This window comes from Chroicocephalus ridibundus, chromosome 6, assembly GCF_963924245.1.
Source record: "Chroicocephalus ridibundus chromosome 6, bChrRid1.1, whole genome shotgun sequence".
NCBI lineage: Eukaryota > Metazoa > Chordata > Aves > Charadriiformes > Laridae > Chroicocephalus > Chroicocephalus ridibundus.
Genome location: NC_086289.1, coordinates 22571140 through 22584481, shown reverse-complemented (window position 1 = coordinate 22584481; position 13342 = coordinate 22571140). Strand labels below are relative to the sequence as shown.

Below are 13342 nucleotides of genomic sequence, written 5' to 3'. Positions count from 1 at the left end.
TGTAACTTGCTTCATCTTCCTCTAGGAGATTAGATCTCGGGAGCGTCTTCCCTCTCCTGTTCTGCCTCCTCTTTCTGCGCGTCCCTCCTCAACCCTTGTTTATGGCAGTTCGGCCAAGTCTCATTCCTCCCGTGCGCTCAGAGCCAAGGCGCTGTTTGGTTCTTGGGGTTTTTGGTGGGTTGTTTTGTTGTTGGTTTTTTTTTTTTTTTACATGAGGGCGTCAGTTGTTTTATTGAAGATAAGACTCACCTCTAGTTTCTCTACTGCTGTAATTCTGTCAAATGTGATCGGACTTGTCTGTCAGGACTTTATCAATCCCCAGTGCTTCCTACACAAGGTTTCACAACCTTCTGGGGTGTTTAATGACTTCTTTCTTTTAATGTGGCACTTCTCCGTAGAAAGAAGCTGAAATGACAGGGCAGTAAATGGAAGACTTTTCTTCCCTACCCCTCTTGACCGCTTCTCTAAAGTTTGGTGCACACATATCTCTCTAGTTTTCTCTGCAGTCTCAAGAACTTGTTCAACTTGACTGTCGCACAGACATAACCCCTTCTTAAGATCAAAATGTGTACTGAACTGTTGTGTGCTCTCACTTCAAGGTCTGTGGCTCACATGAATATTTGGCAATTGCCCCGAGCCTTTCTGTCTCTTACATCCAGGGATTATAAATAATGTTCTTAAGCGCTTCCATGCTGCAGACCTGAGACTGCTCACAAGGAGCACGGCCTCCCATCGGCTGCTTCTCTGTCTTGCAGCTGTGTTGCAAGTGAGGGGGAAAGGCCATCTAGAAGAACGTGCAGTTGCAGAGCACCGTGGTGTCACAAACCATCTCTGTCCCTTCCGGAAGACTACCAGGAAGCCTGTGGATATGGAGTGGGGGGAATCTCATTTGCCACCCAGGTGGATTTAATGTATGATGAGAGGCCAGGTGGGGAAGCACATGTGTGGTGTTTGACACCATCCCCCAGCTCAAGTTCTTGAAGATGTCTGTAGTTTCAAATGCCTTGACAAGCTGAGATATGGATCTTTAATTCTTTTGATAGTTGTCATAGGCTGGTATTTTCTTTAGTGTCATGGTTCCCTGGCTGTGACCTGTGGACTGCCAACCTCCTGCTGGCCCACAGATTCCCACCTTGCCTGTAGAGCTTCCTCCATAAAACTCTGATGATCCAGGAAGGATGTTGAAGACAGCCCAAGGTCCCAAAAGTTTGGAACTGATTGGGGACTATATCAATCTTTGTCCAAAGTGGATGAGGATGAGCAGAGCCCTCTGATGCTGCTGCGTGGAAGCAGTAGCTCCGAGCCTGGAGCAAAGTATGAGTTATTCTGATGCCGACTCGATCACCACTGTGGTTGTTCCCTTTGGTCTTTTGGGCGTCTGGACTTTCTTCATTCTCTGTGTTTCTTGTGGGCCACCATGAAGATGTCAAAAGAAAAATGCTAGAAAGGTACGCTGTTTTGAGCAGACTGGCTGTGCACTACTTACTCTGTGTGTGAACAGTAGTTTAAAAGACGCAGGGCTGGAGGCTGCCTGGGGAGGCTTATATTTGAAGGGAAGCATTGGGGTTTTTTTCTTGCTCGTTGTTTTCGATATTGAAATACTAATACTAGTATACTGTAATACTAATATTAATATACTGTAATACTAATATTAGTATACTATAATACTAATATTAATATTTCAGTGTTATTTACCCAGGTGACTCTGGTGAAGCAGGAGTCTGTGATAATCCAAAACCAGAGCACAGAAGCCCACCAAGCACTGGGTTGGGATGTGACTGATGGTTAGACTTCCCTGCTTCAACATACGCTTTATTCAGTTTTTTTTATACAGCGTTGTATCCTCTAGGTTTTATTGGAGATTCCCCTGGGCAGCTCCTGCTTGTAGTGCGACATCTTCCTGCAGCAGCAGAATTCCTCTCAGAGCTGCATTCCTGCCTGTTTGCATGGAGTTTTGGCTTCCATAAATTAGCCACAACTGGGTTGGCTGTCATCAACATGAAGGTAGCAGATGGTCCTGTTTTTTCTGGATCGTACCCAAACAGATGAGGCAAACTTTGGTTTCGTATTCCAGGAAGAGTTTTAGGCATCCAAGTGAAGATGCCTTTTCCTTTTGGCTTCAAATGAATTGTGCTGCTTTGTTAACTCTTGAGAAGTTTACAGTGAAACCACTTCTTATTACTGTGGGTAAGAGCCAGATAGGGACTGGGATGCAGGAAGGGAAATAATTCGGCCCCATGGATATGGGTTTCCTGGTCCTTGGCACGAACTAGGCGATACAAATACTGGAGGAGAGGGAGAGAACAGCAGCATCCTTGCAGTGGGGTCCCTTCGCTGGCCTTTCTTCGTGGGCTTCTCTGCTTAGACTGCTGCCTGTCAGAGGTTTTAGTACTTCAACCTAATAGAAGGCACTTGAATTAAAGAAACGTCTAACTTTAGAGCTGTAGCTGTTCAGTTCTTCGCTTAAGTTAAATTGACGTAATCTCCCATTGATATCAAAATCATACCCTGTCAAACATGTTAAATAGGGCAAAATCAAGGGCCAAATTTCAGCCCAGGAAGAGGTTTCTCAGGGGAGTTTGAGGGATGTTTTATCTCTGCTCCCTTTCTGCTGCCTCCCATTTCAATTTCAATGCTTTTCTGTGGCTTCGAGAGCAAACTCACGGCAGCTCATGGTGGCCAGGAGTGCAGGGATGCTGCTGCCTGCAGCGGCAGTCACACGAGGGCTTTCCGCTGCCCACCCCTCCTGCCACTGGCTCTGGTCCTGGCTCTTGCCGAGGCACCTGCTCTGCCCTGCGGGCTGCAGTGTTGAAATGTCAAGCCTCCATGGCACAGGCATTTTTAATAGTTTTCTTGAGCCCTGACTTCTGACTGTTAGCGTTAATTGTGGTGGTTAGGGGGATTGCTCTGCGTAAATCACCCAGGTTGCATGGCTTTACCAAGTGCTCGTCATGACAAGAGGGAAGGGTATGTTCTCCCTTTCCAAGCCTTCTCCTTTCAGTGGCAATGCTATTTCTTGCAATATTTATCTGATTTAGCCCCTAGCCCAGGACTTCAAACCACAAACGAGGAGGTGGTTCTGTCTTGCGCTGCTCTCGGATCTAGCATGAGATCTCTCATTTACTTATATGTCGCACCTCTGCTGAGGTGCAGGCTGTGAATTCACCTCCCAGCAGAATCCCCTTCCCATGCCCAGCAGTTTGGAGGTTTCTTGAAGACCACCTGCCCGCAGCCCGACAGTGGGCGCAGGCAGCAGAGGCAGCCAGAGGGCTGGGCTGGGCCGTGGGCAGAGCTGCACTGGCTACTGCACTGGCCCTTGCTGGACAATCCTGCTGCGAAGCTCGTGGGGTGGCCAGAGCTACGCGTTCGGTGTCGGCAAGAGGTAAAGCAAGGAGGTGAGCAGGTAGATTTTGAGCTTTCCCTCATCTAGCCCTTGTGTGCACAAGGTTTAGGTCTACTCTCCTTTCCCCTTTGCTATTGGCCTGAGATCCTAGCAGTGACTAGTTGCTGAACAAGGGTTGGAGCCAGCAGAGTGCTGTCCTTCGAGGTGGTCATTATGCCTTCAGCATCTCCCAGGAGCACTGAAAAGCAGGGATGTACCTGGTTGAAAACCTGCCTGATGCATCCAGCAGAGATCTAGGGCTGAAGCTGTGGCCAGGGTATCTCTCTGGGCGTGGATACAGCAGAGACTAGCTCTGGTGGTATTGAGCTGGGGTAGGAAAAAAGATCCCTTCCTGCAGCCTGGCATCTTCTCACCACTTGGGAAGATTTACAGCCTCCCCTGTTGCCTGATCGGGAGAAGGGATTCCTGAGACAGCACCTTTAGGGATTGCCCCCGATGTTGGAAGGGATGAAGCAGCCAAGAGCAGTCTGCAAGTCTGCTGTGTCAGCATCTGCCCCTGGCCTGAGGGCTGGCATTGACCCCTTGCTTGTCATTTGGATTTTGGTAGCCCCCAGAGGCAGAGCTGAGGGTGTCAGCAATGTCCGGCACATAGGTCCATGGCAGGGCATTGTCCTTGCTGAATATGGGTGACTTTTTTTTTTTTTTTTTAAATAACTATTCCTTTCACCTGCACTGTTTCTTCACCTTTTCCTTGTTGCCCAATGGGAAAAAACCCCACCCCACATATAAAACCACCTCTTCTGCTCTTCTCAACACACTTAAATATGTGTATGACCCCAGGTGCCCCAGGACAAGCCTGTACCTGTTCCTGTCATGAGGCATGTCCTGAGATCCCACTGTCTTGGAGAAGGCCAGCAGCATGGGGCTGACATCCCTCCCTCTCTCCCCTGGAAGCTTGTACGCTCTGGAACTGCTGCATAATGTTCTAGCCAAATGCTTTACCTTCCCTTCTGTTGAGCAGGATAAATCCCTTTTGGGCCTCTCAAGTAGGCTGAGAACTAGACCAGCTTCGTGGGCTGTAGCTCCGTGGTGGCCAGCGTGAGCCAGCCTGTTCCTGCTGGCAGGGAGGCGGGATCCTGGGTAGATCCTTACTTTCCTTGCAGGGCTTCTGCTCTCTTCTCTCCAGCCCATCACCTTTGTCTCCATCTGCCTGGAGCTCTTCCTCTGTGGGTCCAACCATCCCTTGGTATCTGCTAGCATTTCTCATGTTTCTCATCGCTGCTGCAGGCACAGCCACCCAGTTGTCCCTGGGTGGGAAGGCTGAAAGCCCAAGCCCTAGTCGGGGTTGCCTTTGAAACAGGGGAGGGTCTCAGCCAGTGGCTGCTCTGTTTCTTTCCCATGTCCATGCCCACATGGGACAGGAAAGATATGTGAGGGGAGTATGGCACTTTTACTCTCCCATGTCTGCATCCCCATGCGGTATCTCTGGCCGGAGATATCCAGCTGCAGAGGGGGAGTCTGAAGATTGTATTTAGCAGGATCTTATCCGTGACTTTCTTTCCTGCCTCTTAATTGATCAAGCAATAGTGGGGAGGCTGGCAGGAAATCTTGGACCAAATTCTGCTCTACCACATCCCTGCAGCCCCTCTGGGACTTCGTGTGTGGGGCCATCCAAAATCCACTTATAATTGTTCCCATTGTAACTTCTTCCTCCCACCACCCTTCCTAGCATGTCTGAACTGGGTCCTCAGGACACGGCTCTGCTTCTGACTATTCCCAAATAATTATCATGTAATTCTTCTCCCAAAATAATGTAAGGTGTGGGTGAGGCGCGTTCGCTTCCAGTGATGTAGCAACACCCCTTACACAACAGAAATGCTGGGTGTTTCACCAAACTGGGAATGGGATGACGGCTGTAGGAGTGTGACTAAGGGGCGTCAGTGTGCCACGGGTGTTGCACGTTATGTCTGGGTTTGCCTTCTCCCAGTGTATCAGTATCCTGGCGCCGGCTTCCCCTTCCCACCCTTTTCCCTGAGCCTCCCCGTCCTCCCATGGCTGATCTGTGGTGGAGCAGCTCTCCATCCAGACCCCTGACGTGCTCTCCGGGATTGTTGTTCCTCTGGGAGGGTCCTGCTGTGACCTGGGCTCGCTCCCGCCCCGTCTGTGCTGAGCGAGGTGGCATGCCAGCCTGGTGAGGGCCAAAGCCGGAGTGTGCCTCCAGGCATTCCCCCCGGGCTCCGCAGGCCTCCCAGCGAGCTCACGCAGACATCAAGGGCTCAGAGGGAACCAGCCGTTCTGGCTGGGCAGAAATAGAAATGAAATCCAGCTGTGCTGGTTCTGTAGCGGTAACCGGGGGCTGAGCAGCGAGTGTCTCTGGTGCTGTCACCCAGCAGAGCTCCTCCAGCCGCTCTCCTGCTCTGCAAGTCAGTCTGCTAGTTTTTGACCCTTAAGAGCACAGAGAAGAGGTTTTGAATTTCTGGAAAACTCCCCTGGTACACCGTGATATCTGATTTTGTTTGTTGGGTTTTTTTTATTTTTGTGTCCTTTTTTCTCTATTGTTTTTGTTACATTTGTGGGTTTGTTTTTTTTTTCCCCAGTGATAAACTCCATACTGCTCTCCTCTCCCAGCTCATGAGCTTCTGGCTTGCAGCTACAATCCCGGTTGTTAGTTGCCCGAGTACATGACAGAGCATTTCATACCATGTTAATGGCATGTTTCTCTCCTTGCAGTGATGAAGGTGCTACCGTGCCCTGCTGCTCTTTTCTTCCTACTGGCTGCACTCAGTCTGGAGCCATGTCACTGTGCCAAGGTGCTGATCATGCCCACCATAGTCTTCGACAGCCACTTGCGAGTCTTCATGCGAGTGGCGGAGGCACTGACTGACCGGGGCCATGACCCTGTGCTGCTTCTTCATGAGGGTCGGGATGTGGAAACCTACCTGCCCGGCTTCCGCATGCAGAGGTACTGGGGTATCTTCAGCACCGAGAGCGCAGATGCCTGGGTGCAGGAGAAGATAAAGCGTGTCTTCCAAGGGAAGATGACCTCTCTGGAGATGTTTTCCTTTTTGGAGAAGTACCTGGAAAACTGTGACCTAGTGCTGGGAAACTCTACCCTTCTGCAGAAACTCCAGCATGAGCACTTTGACCTGCTGTTGGTGGACCCCAATGAGATGTGTGGCTTTATCCTGGCCCACATTCTCCATGTCAAATATGCTGTGATCTCCACTGGTTTCTGGTTCCCAGCGGAGATTGGTGCAACTTCCCCCATTGCCTATGTCCCCGAATTCAATTCCCTGATGACAGACAGGATGGACTTCTTTGGTAGGACTTGGAATCTCCTAGTCTACATGATCACTCGCGTGGCCACAAAGCTGGTCATCCTGCCCAAGTTTGAACGTCTCATGGACAAGCACAGAGTGGAGCCAAAGACATCCATGTTGGACCTTGTCCATGGAACTAGCCTCTTCTTCCTCTGCAACGATGTGGTGCTGGACTTTCCCCGGCCAACGCTCCCCCATGTCATTTTCACAGGGGGGATCCTCGCTGAGCCTGCAAAGCCCCTCCCAGTGGTAAGTGCAGGGAAGCTTTGAGCTGGGATTGCACATGAACCTGGGGAGTTACTCAGTGCGACTCTGCTTTTGAAGAGCCTTGTGAACGCTCTGACACCCCAGCAGCCTGGAAAGCTGCTGTGTTTTGGTGCCTGGCTGCAGCAGGGAGACAGGGAGCACTGAGGGCTGTGAGGTTGCAGGGAGGATGTAGAATTAAGTTGTCCACCCTGAAGCAGGATTTGGCTTTGCTGTCCGTGTAAAATGGTGTGGGGAAGTCCTAAATTGGCAGTGTTGCCCCTAGGACTTCATCATGAGTAGTTTTTTGCTCCTATACTTGAAGTGGAAATGGGAAGAACAAGTAGTCTTCATTGCTTCATCACTGATTTATGTAAATTCAGAATTTCCTCCTTAATCCTGTTTTTTCTTGCAGGGCGTTTCTGCTCTTGAGCTTGTAGTCTTAAGAACTCCTAGAGGAGAGCTGTGCTTTTTCCCTCATCAAATTCAGTGTGGAATCCCAATGTGTACAAAACTGAACATCCCCTTTTTCTCAAGGTCCAGCCCTGAGGAAAAACTCCCCAGGCATCCCAGAGGTTTTCTCTGGCCTGTACCTCACTATCCCCAGTAATAAATTCAGAGGGACAAGCGCTTGAAGCCTCCAACTGAAGACAGTGTTGGAACAGTGCAGGACCTGTCTGCCATTCCTCCCATTACCTTACTGCTCTTCCAAACACTGAGGGAAAGTAGAAACTGGATAATGACACTCGGACAGTTGGGTTGTCCTGGTGTCCCAACTGAAGGTCTGAAATGGAGATAAGATTCAAGTTTCAAATGATCAGAGGCCTGTCAAGATCTCTCATGGCAGCTTTAATAGAGACAATTTTTTGCGTGCTGATTTTTTTTCAGTTAAAAGGAAAAAGTGAGGTCAGGTGCTTTAGAACAAAAGTTTTTCATATGCGTATGGCTGCACATCGCCCTCTCCCATGTGGCACTGCATGCAGGTAATGCAATGCATGTAGGGTGCTCCAAAAGCTGTGTCAGAGAGCAGCTACCTCACAGGTCTTGCAAAACACTGGCTTGGTCCAACCTGGCCACGTACACACCTGCCTTATAAAGAAGGGAGTTGTTTGCTGGGGCATTACTCATGTGCTTCGCAGCTTCCAGAACTGATCCCAGGGTGCCTAAGGGAAGAATGATGGAGATAAGCCCGGAGCCCTGCAGTAGGCGGCGGCTGTCATGCTAGCAGTCAGGCATGTGCGTACCCAGGTTACAGAATGACAGCAGAAGAGAGGGCCTCTGTAGGTCTAGGTGTAGCTTAAGGAATCTCCCATCTGAACTGGAGCAGAGTTACGTAATTAAGGTGTTTATTTCCTCATATTTGAAACACTATGATTGTGAGTTCCTTTAATTAGGACACAGTAAAACATAGATATGTACCTGAGAGATGGTGAGAACTTTCGGTGGTCAGCCATGCTTCCCTGGCAACTTGAATGCTATTTCTGAAAGTCAAAGGTTAAGGCACAATTATAATGGATAACATAATCATCTGTTTTATGGGTCATTGTAACATGAAAACTTTTGGATTCTTGGTTGCTGGGTTGGTTTAGGTCTTTTTAAGCTCTTCTGCAAAGTTCGGTTTGAGTCCCTGAAGCATATGACAAAGGACCAACATCCACAGAAAGTAACACTAAAACGTGCTTTGTAACTCTTCTGTACCATGATCCCCCAACCTGTAGACTACTACTAATAAGATATTCTGAATTAATCATCCTTTTTTTCTCCTTTAATAACAGGAAGAACTATTTTTTTGCCCTTCATGTTCTTCTACAGTGTTTATTTCAAGGAAGCGTTCGTATTCAAAGAAAGATTTTAGGAAACTTCCCTAAAACGCTCCTGACTGTGATACCTGAAAAACTTGAAGGAGGACGGAATCCCTAATGAGAAATAGGCTCAGCCCAGCCTGGCATAAAAGGGAATAGTCTGTGTTTGCTCCACAGCAGCTGTGGTGGCTGATTTCTTCATCATGCAGCCTTCTGGCCCCAGTTGAAAAAAGTACGGACTCTGTTCTAGGTACACATCTGTTTATGTAGCATTACAAGTAAATGAAGGACAAACAGCTGTGCTTTTTCCTGGAGCTGTAGCTACCTCTCTGCCTAATGACCAAACACTAAATCTGCTCCCTGCAAGTAGCTGTCAAGGATGGGTAGAAGTCTCCTGGCAGGATGGCAAAACCTGCTGTCACCTCCAGAAGCCTTCAACATCGGAGAGTTTGTTGGGAATCACCAGCAAGATGTTGTTCCCCACTCTGCCCAGACGATGTTTTGTCTGTTGTATCAGCCTACAGCTAGAGACCCTGACAGGCCTTTTCTTTTTACTCCAATTTCCATTCACTGCTCTGGCTGGTCCTATGTGGGCCCTACGTTTTCAGAGACCTCCTTGCCAAAGAGGAATTGCGTTACCTCTGAAGCAGGAGGTAATGCTATGAAATGCAAGTTTTGGACACCTCCCTGCAAGCTCCCAAGCCCAGCAGGTCCTCAAGTAATTTCTGCCGGGCTGGCTGCAGAAATCACAGCGGTTTTAGAGTTTGTTGCCTGGTCAAAACCACGTAGCTTTGTGCTCCGGGTGGATTTGGCTTCATCCTTTCCATAGATAGTTTTCTACTGGCAGAGGCAACAGTGGGAAGGGCCTTTCTCCAACAAGACTTCAAGGCAGCTCTGTGTGTTTTGCCTGCAGGGTCTGCGTCTCTGGGTGGAAGCAGCAGATGCAGGTGTTGTTGTTGTCTCCTTCGGGATTGGGATCCGAGCTCTTCCGAGCGACTTGGTGGAGAAGATGGCTGGCGCGTTTGCTCGCCTCCCACAAAGGGTGGTGTGGAGGTGAGGTGGAACGAGATTCCTCTTAACTTGAGTTAGATGAAAATCAATGTGGAGGGACAATTCATCTCAAAACATGGAATTTGCTTTCCATTTCTTAGTCTGACTGAATTTATCATTGTTCTTTTTGTGTTTCTTTTTCCTTTTTCTTCCCCCCCCTCCCCCCCCCCCCCCCGTCCTTTACCTCCTCCCACAGATACTTCGGGCAGAAGCCAAGAAACCTGGGTGAGAATACACTGATGATGGGGTGGCTGCCCCAGAACGACCTGCTAGGTAAGGCTGGGCTGTGTGTGTGTGTGCGCCGCCAGCAACATCCCTGGAGTTTAGCCCAAACCACAGAAAAGGCATACAAGGACAACAGCACCTGTGTGGGTCTAAGTCTGTTGCTTGTTGCGAGCCTGAACTGTACAAAACATGGTCCTCACCTAACACCTGCTTGAGGCTGCATCTTGGCCCCTCTCTCCCTCCTCCTCCAGGTGCTACTCGTCAAGTTTTGGGCTGCTGAAATCCAGGTGTGTTCCCAAAGGGTAGCTCCCTCTCTGCGCAGCATGCCTGGTTTTCCCTAAACAGACGTCAAGGTTGTGTGTTGAGGAAGCCACTGGTAGCCCTGTTTCAGCATGGGAGGCACTGACCTGCTGCTATTTTTTTTTTTGCCTGCAGGCCATCCCAATGTGAAAGCCTTCGTCAGCCACTGTGGGATGAACGGTGTGTTTGAAGCAATTTATCACGGTGTGCCAGTGGTGGGATTTCCTTTCTACGGGGACCAGTTTGACATCATGACCAGAGTGCAGGCGAAGGGCATGGGCATCCTCATGGACTGGAGTAGAGTAAAAGAGGAGGATCTTTACCAGGCCGTTGTCAAAGTTATCTCTGACCCCAGGTGAGGCATCTGGAAGCATCGAGCTCTTCCTTGATGCAGTCCATACGTAGGGACCAGCGTGTCTTTGTGTTGACCCCTATCTACACAGCCTGTGGTGGCTTCTGGACCAAGCAGAGTTACAAGTATTGCTCAGCTGGCCAGATGTGCTAGTGCCTTGAAATCCTGAGATGCGGTCCAGGAGGAGACACTCCAACGTTTGCTGTCAGAGAGCGTAATCTAGTCCTGTTTGGCTCTGACTGTAATTTTCTCAGAAGGCTTTCTGAGATGCTGAGGCACAAACCTCTTCTCCTTTTAATGCCAGTGTGTCATCAGGGAAAGTGAGATCACAACCTCACCTTGGGATATCCCCGGTCTTCTCCAAACAGCTTTCTGTACAAAGAGTTAGCGCAGGCACTGGACCGCAGGTACTGCTCCATCTGTTCCTTCTGACAGCCAGATACTCTGCCCTTTCCTGGATCCGCTGCAGCACAGCGAGGCAGGGCTCTCACCTTCTAACAGCACACGTGCAACTGCTGGTGTTTGAAATGCTGTCCAAGAGCTTGATTATTGTTTTTTTATTAGCTATAAGGAGCTCTCAACTCCTCACCTCAGTGTCAGTTGTTAAGGCATTGCAACTCGGTACCTTGAAGGATTTGGCCAGTCATCATAGAATCATAGAATCTTCATGGTTGGAAAGGACCTTTGAGATCATTGAGTCCAACCGTACACACACACAAAAAAAAAAGCAAACAAAACAAAAAAATCAAAAACAAAAAAAACCCCAACCCCTACAATCTTTTTCACTAGAGCATGCAAGTATTCAACTGCTGCTTGATGCTGGGTGAGGTCTTTGGGTGCAAACTCCCCCCAGAAAGCAACAATCCACATGAACCCACTGAGCAGGGACTTGAGACCTGAACTGCCGGTCTTGTTAAAAATACACAAAAGTACAATGCACTCTGGCTTGTGCTGCCATGGCTAACGATTGCTATCGGAGAGGCTTTCAGAGGCAGGTAGGAAGAGAATGGTGGAAGAAATTTGCCCCTCTCCCAAGGTATCATTTGGAACTTGAAAGCACCACTGGACATCTTGGACCACTTCTCAGCTGTGAAGTTCCTGTCAGAAGGATAACTTCTTGTCGTCTTCCCTTGCAGCTACAGAAAAGCAGCCAAGCTCATCTCAGCTCTGCACCTGGACAGACCAATGCACGCTCTCAATAGGACAGTGTACTGGCTGGAGTACATCCTTCGTCACGATGGGGCACCCTTTCTTCGCCCAGCTGTCTACGACCTCTCCTTGTATGAGTACTTCTGCCTGGACATCTTGGCTCTTCTCTTGCTGTGTCTGGCCGGTATTGGATTCGTCCTCTACAAATCAGTGGCATGGTGCAGAAGGAAGGGGGCCAGCCCTGTGTACCAGAACGGCAATTGCATGAAAGGCCACTTCACAGAAGAGAAGAAATTGCAGTAGTGGCTCGGCGTGTTCCAGGGCACATCCTGTCACTGTGAAATGAACTGCTGCTGTGCCAAGAAATGTACGGCACGCAGGCACGGAGAGAGGTGAAAGAGGTCTGGATGAGAAGAATGGTGCGGGGGGAGGGAGGAGTATTGCGAAGTCCTGCGTGCACACCTCTGTGTACAGCACCTGTGGGCGGGGGCGCGAATCCAGGCGTGGGTGGAAGCACTTGGCCAGGATGCTGGGAATGGGGCATGGGTAGGTAGACTTCCAGGGAGGAGTGCAAGTTGTTCCCTTTCTATTGCACGTTGGTTTAGATGCTGGTGTTGCTCTTCTGGCTTTTTGGATCTCCATGGAGGCTCTGGAGGTGTAGGAATAGCATTTCATGCATGGCAGACACCGTTTCTCCTCTGCCTTGTTACCAAGAGCCCCGGGAGTCAGGATTCCTTTATGTGCAGGTGAGGACCTGAAGTAGAGCTGTGGACAGGGAAAGGCACTGCAAGTATCATCTACAAGAGAATGAAATCGGTCTGGTTTAAGTTCTGTGCGTAAATATTGTGCTTCCTGCTTCCATCAACCCTCTGCAATCCTGTTTGTGTTTGAGCTAAATTATTATTATTTTTTTTTTAAATAAAGTTATATTCTTTCCCCTGTGTGGCAGTTCTCTCGGCATGTTGTTCAAGCAAGATTAAAGCCCTTTATTCTTCTTGTCACTGCTGCTACGGTCTCCACGTAGCTCTGGACCCCTCCAGACCTCCATCAGCAACTTGTTTTGGTCTTCCCACAGGATTTCAGGCAGTGCCTTTCCTCCTCTGCCAGCATATGACACTCACCCCCATGCCCATGGAGACTCCAAACATGTGATAAAAGAAGAATTTGGAACAGATGCAAGTGCCAGGACCACAGGAAGAGCAGCCAGTAGCTTGGAGAGCTGGTCATAGGCAATGAGCCATACAGTACGTTTATAGAAGCAACAAGCTCTGCTCTTTCTGAAGAAAACAGACATGTCTGCTCATTTCAAAGTGAGCAGTCATACTGTGCCCGGCTTGGGGGCATGGTCTGGAGTGATACCATGTGTTTCTGCTCACCCTGGTTTCTAAGGCAAACCCATGCTTGGGTGCAATTGCAGAACCCACCGGCAGCGGTGGCTGATGGTCCAACTGGCAATGGTGCATGCTGAGGGTCATGGGCTCCACTCTGTGCTCTCGGCTGGGGCAATCAGAGTGCTGGGCACCAGCTGGAGAGTAACCTCATTGCCAAAGCTGCCCTC

General features: G+C 49.4%; 1 protein-coding gene across 1 annotated transcript; it reads left to right on the top strand.

Moving 5' to 3' along the window:
• Positions 1-6066: 6066 nt before the first annotated feature.
• LOC134517187 (2-hydroxyacylsphingosine 1-beta-galactosyltransferase-like) lies at positions 6067-12087 on the top strand (the record flags this gene model as incomplete). The annotated part of the gene is made up of 5 exons (XM_063338438.1): positions 6067-6912; positions 9622-9761; positions 9955-10031; positions 10419-10638; positions 11772-12087. Coding segments are annotated over 5 exons (1599 nt in total), but the record flags the coding sequence as incomplete, so codon positions are not given.
• Positions 12088-13342: the final 1255 nt, after the last annotated feature.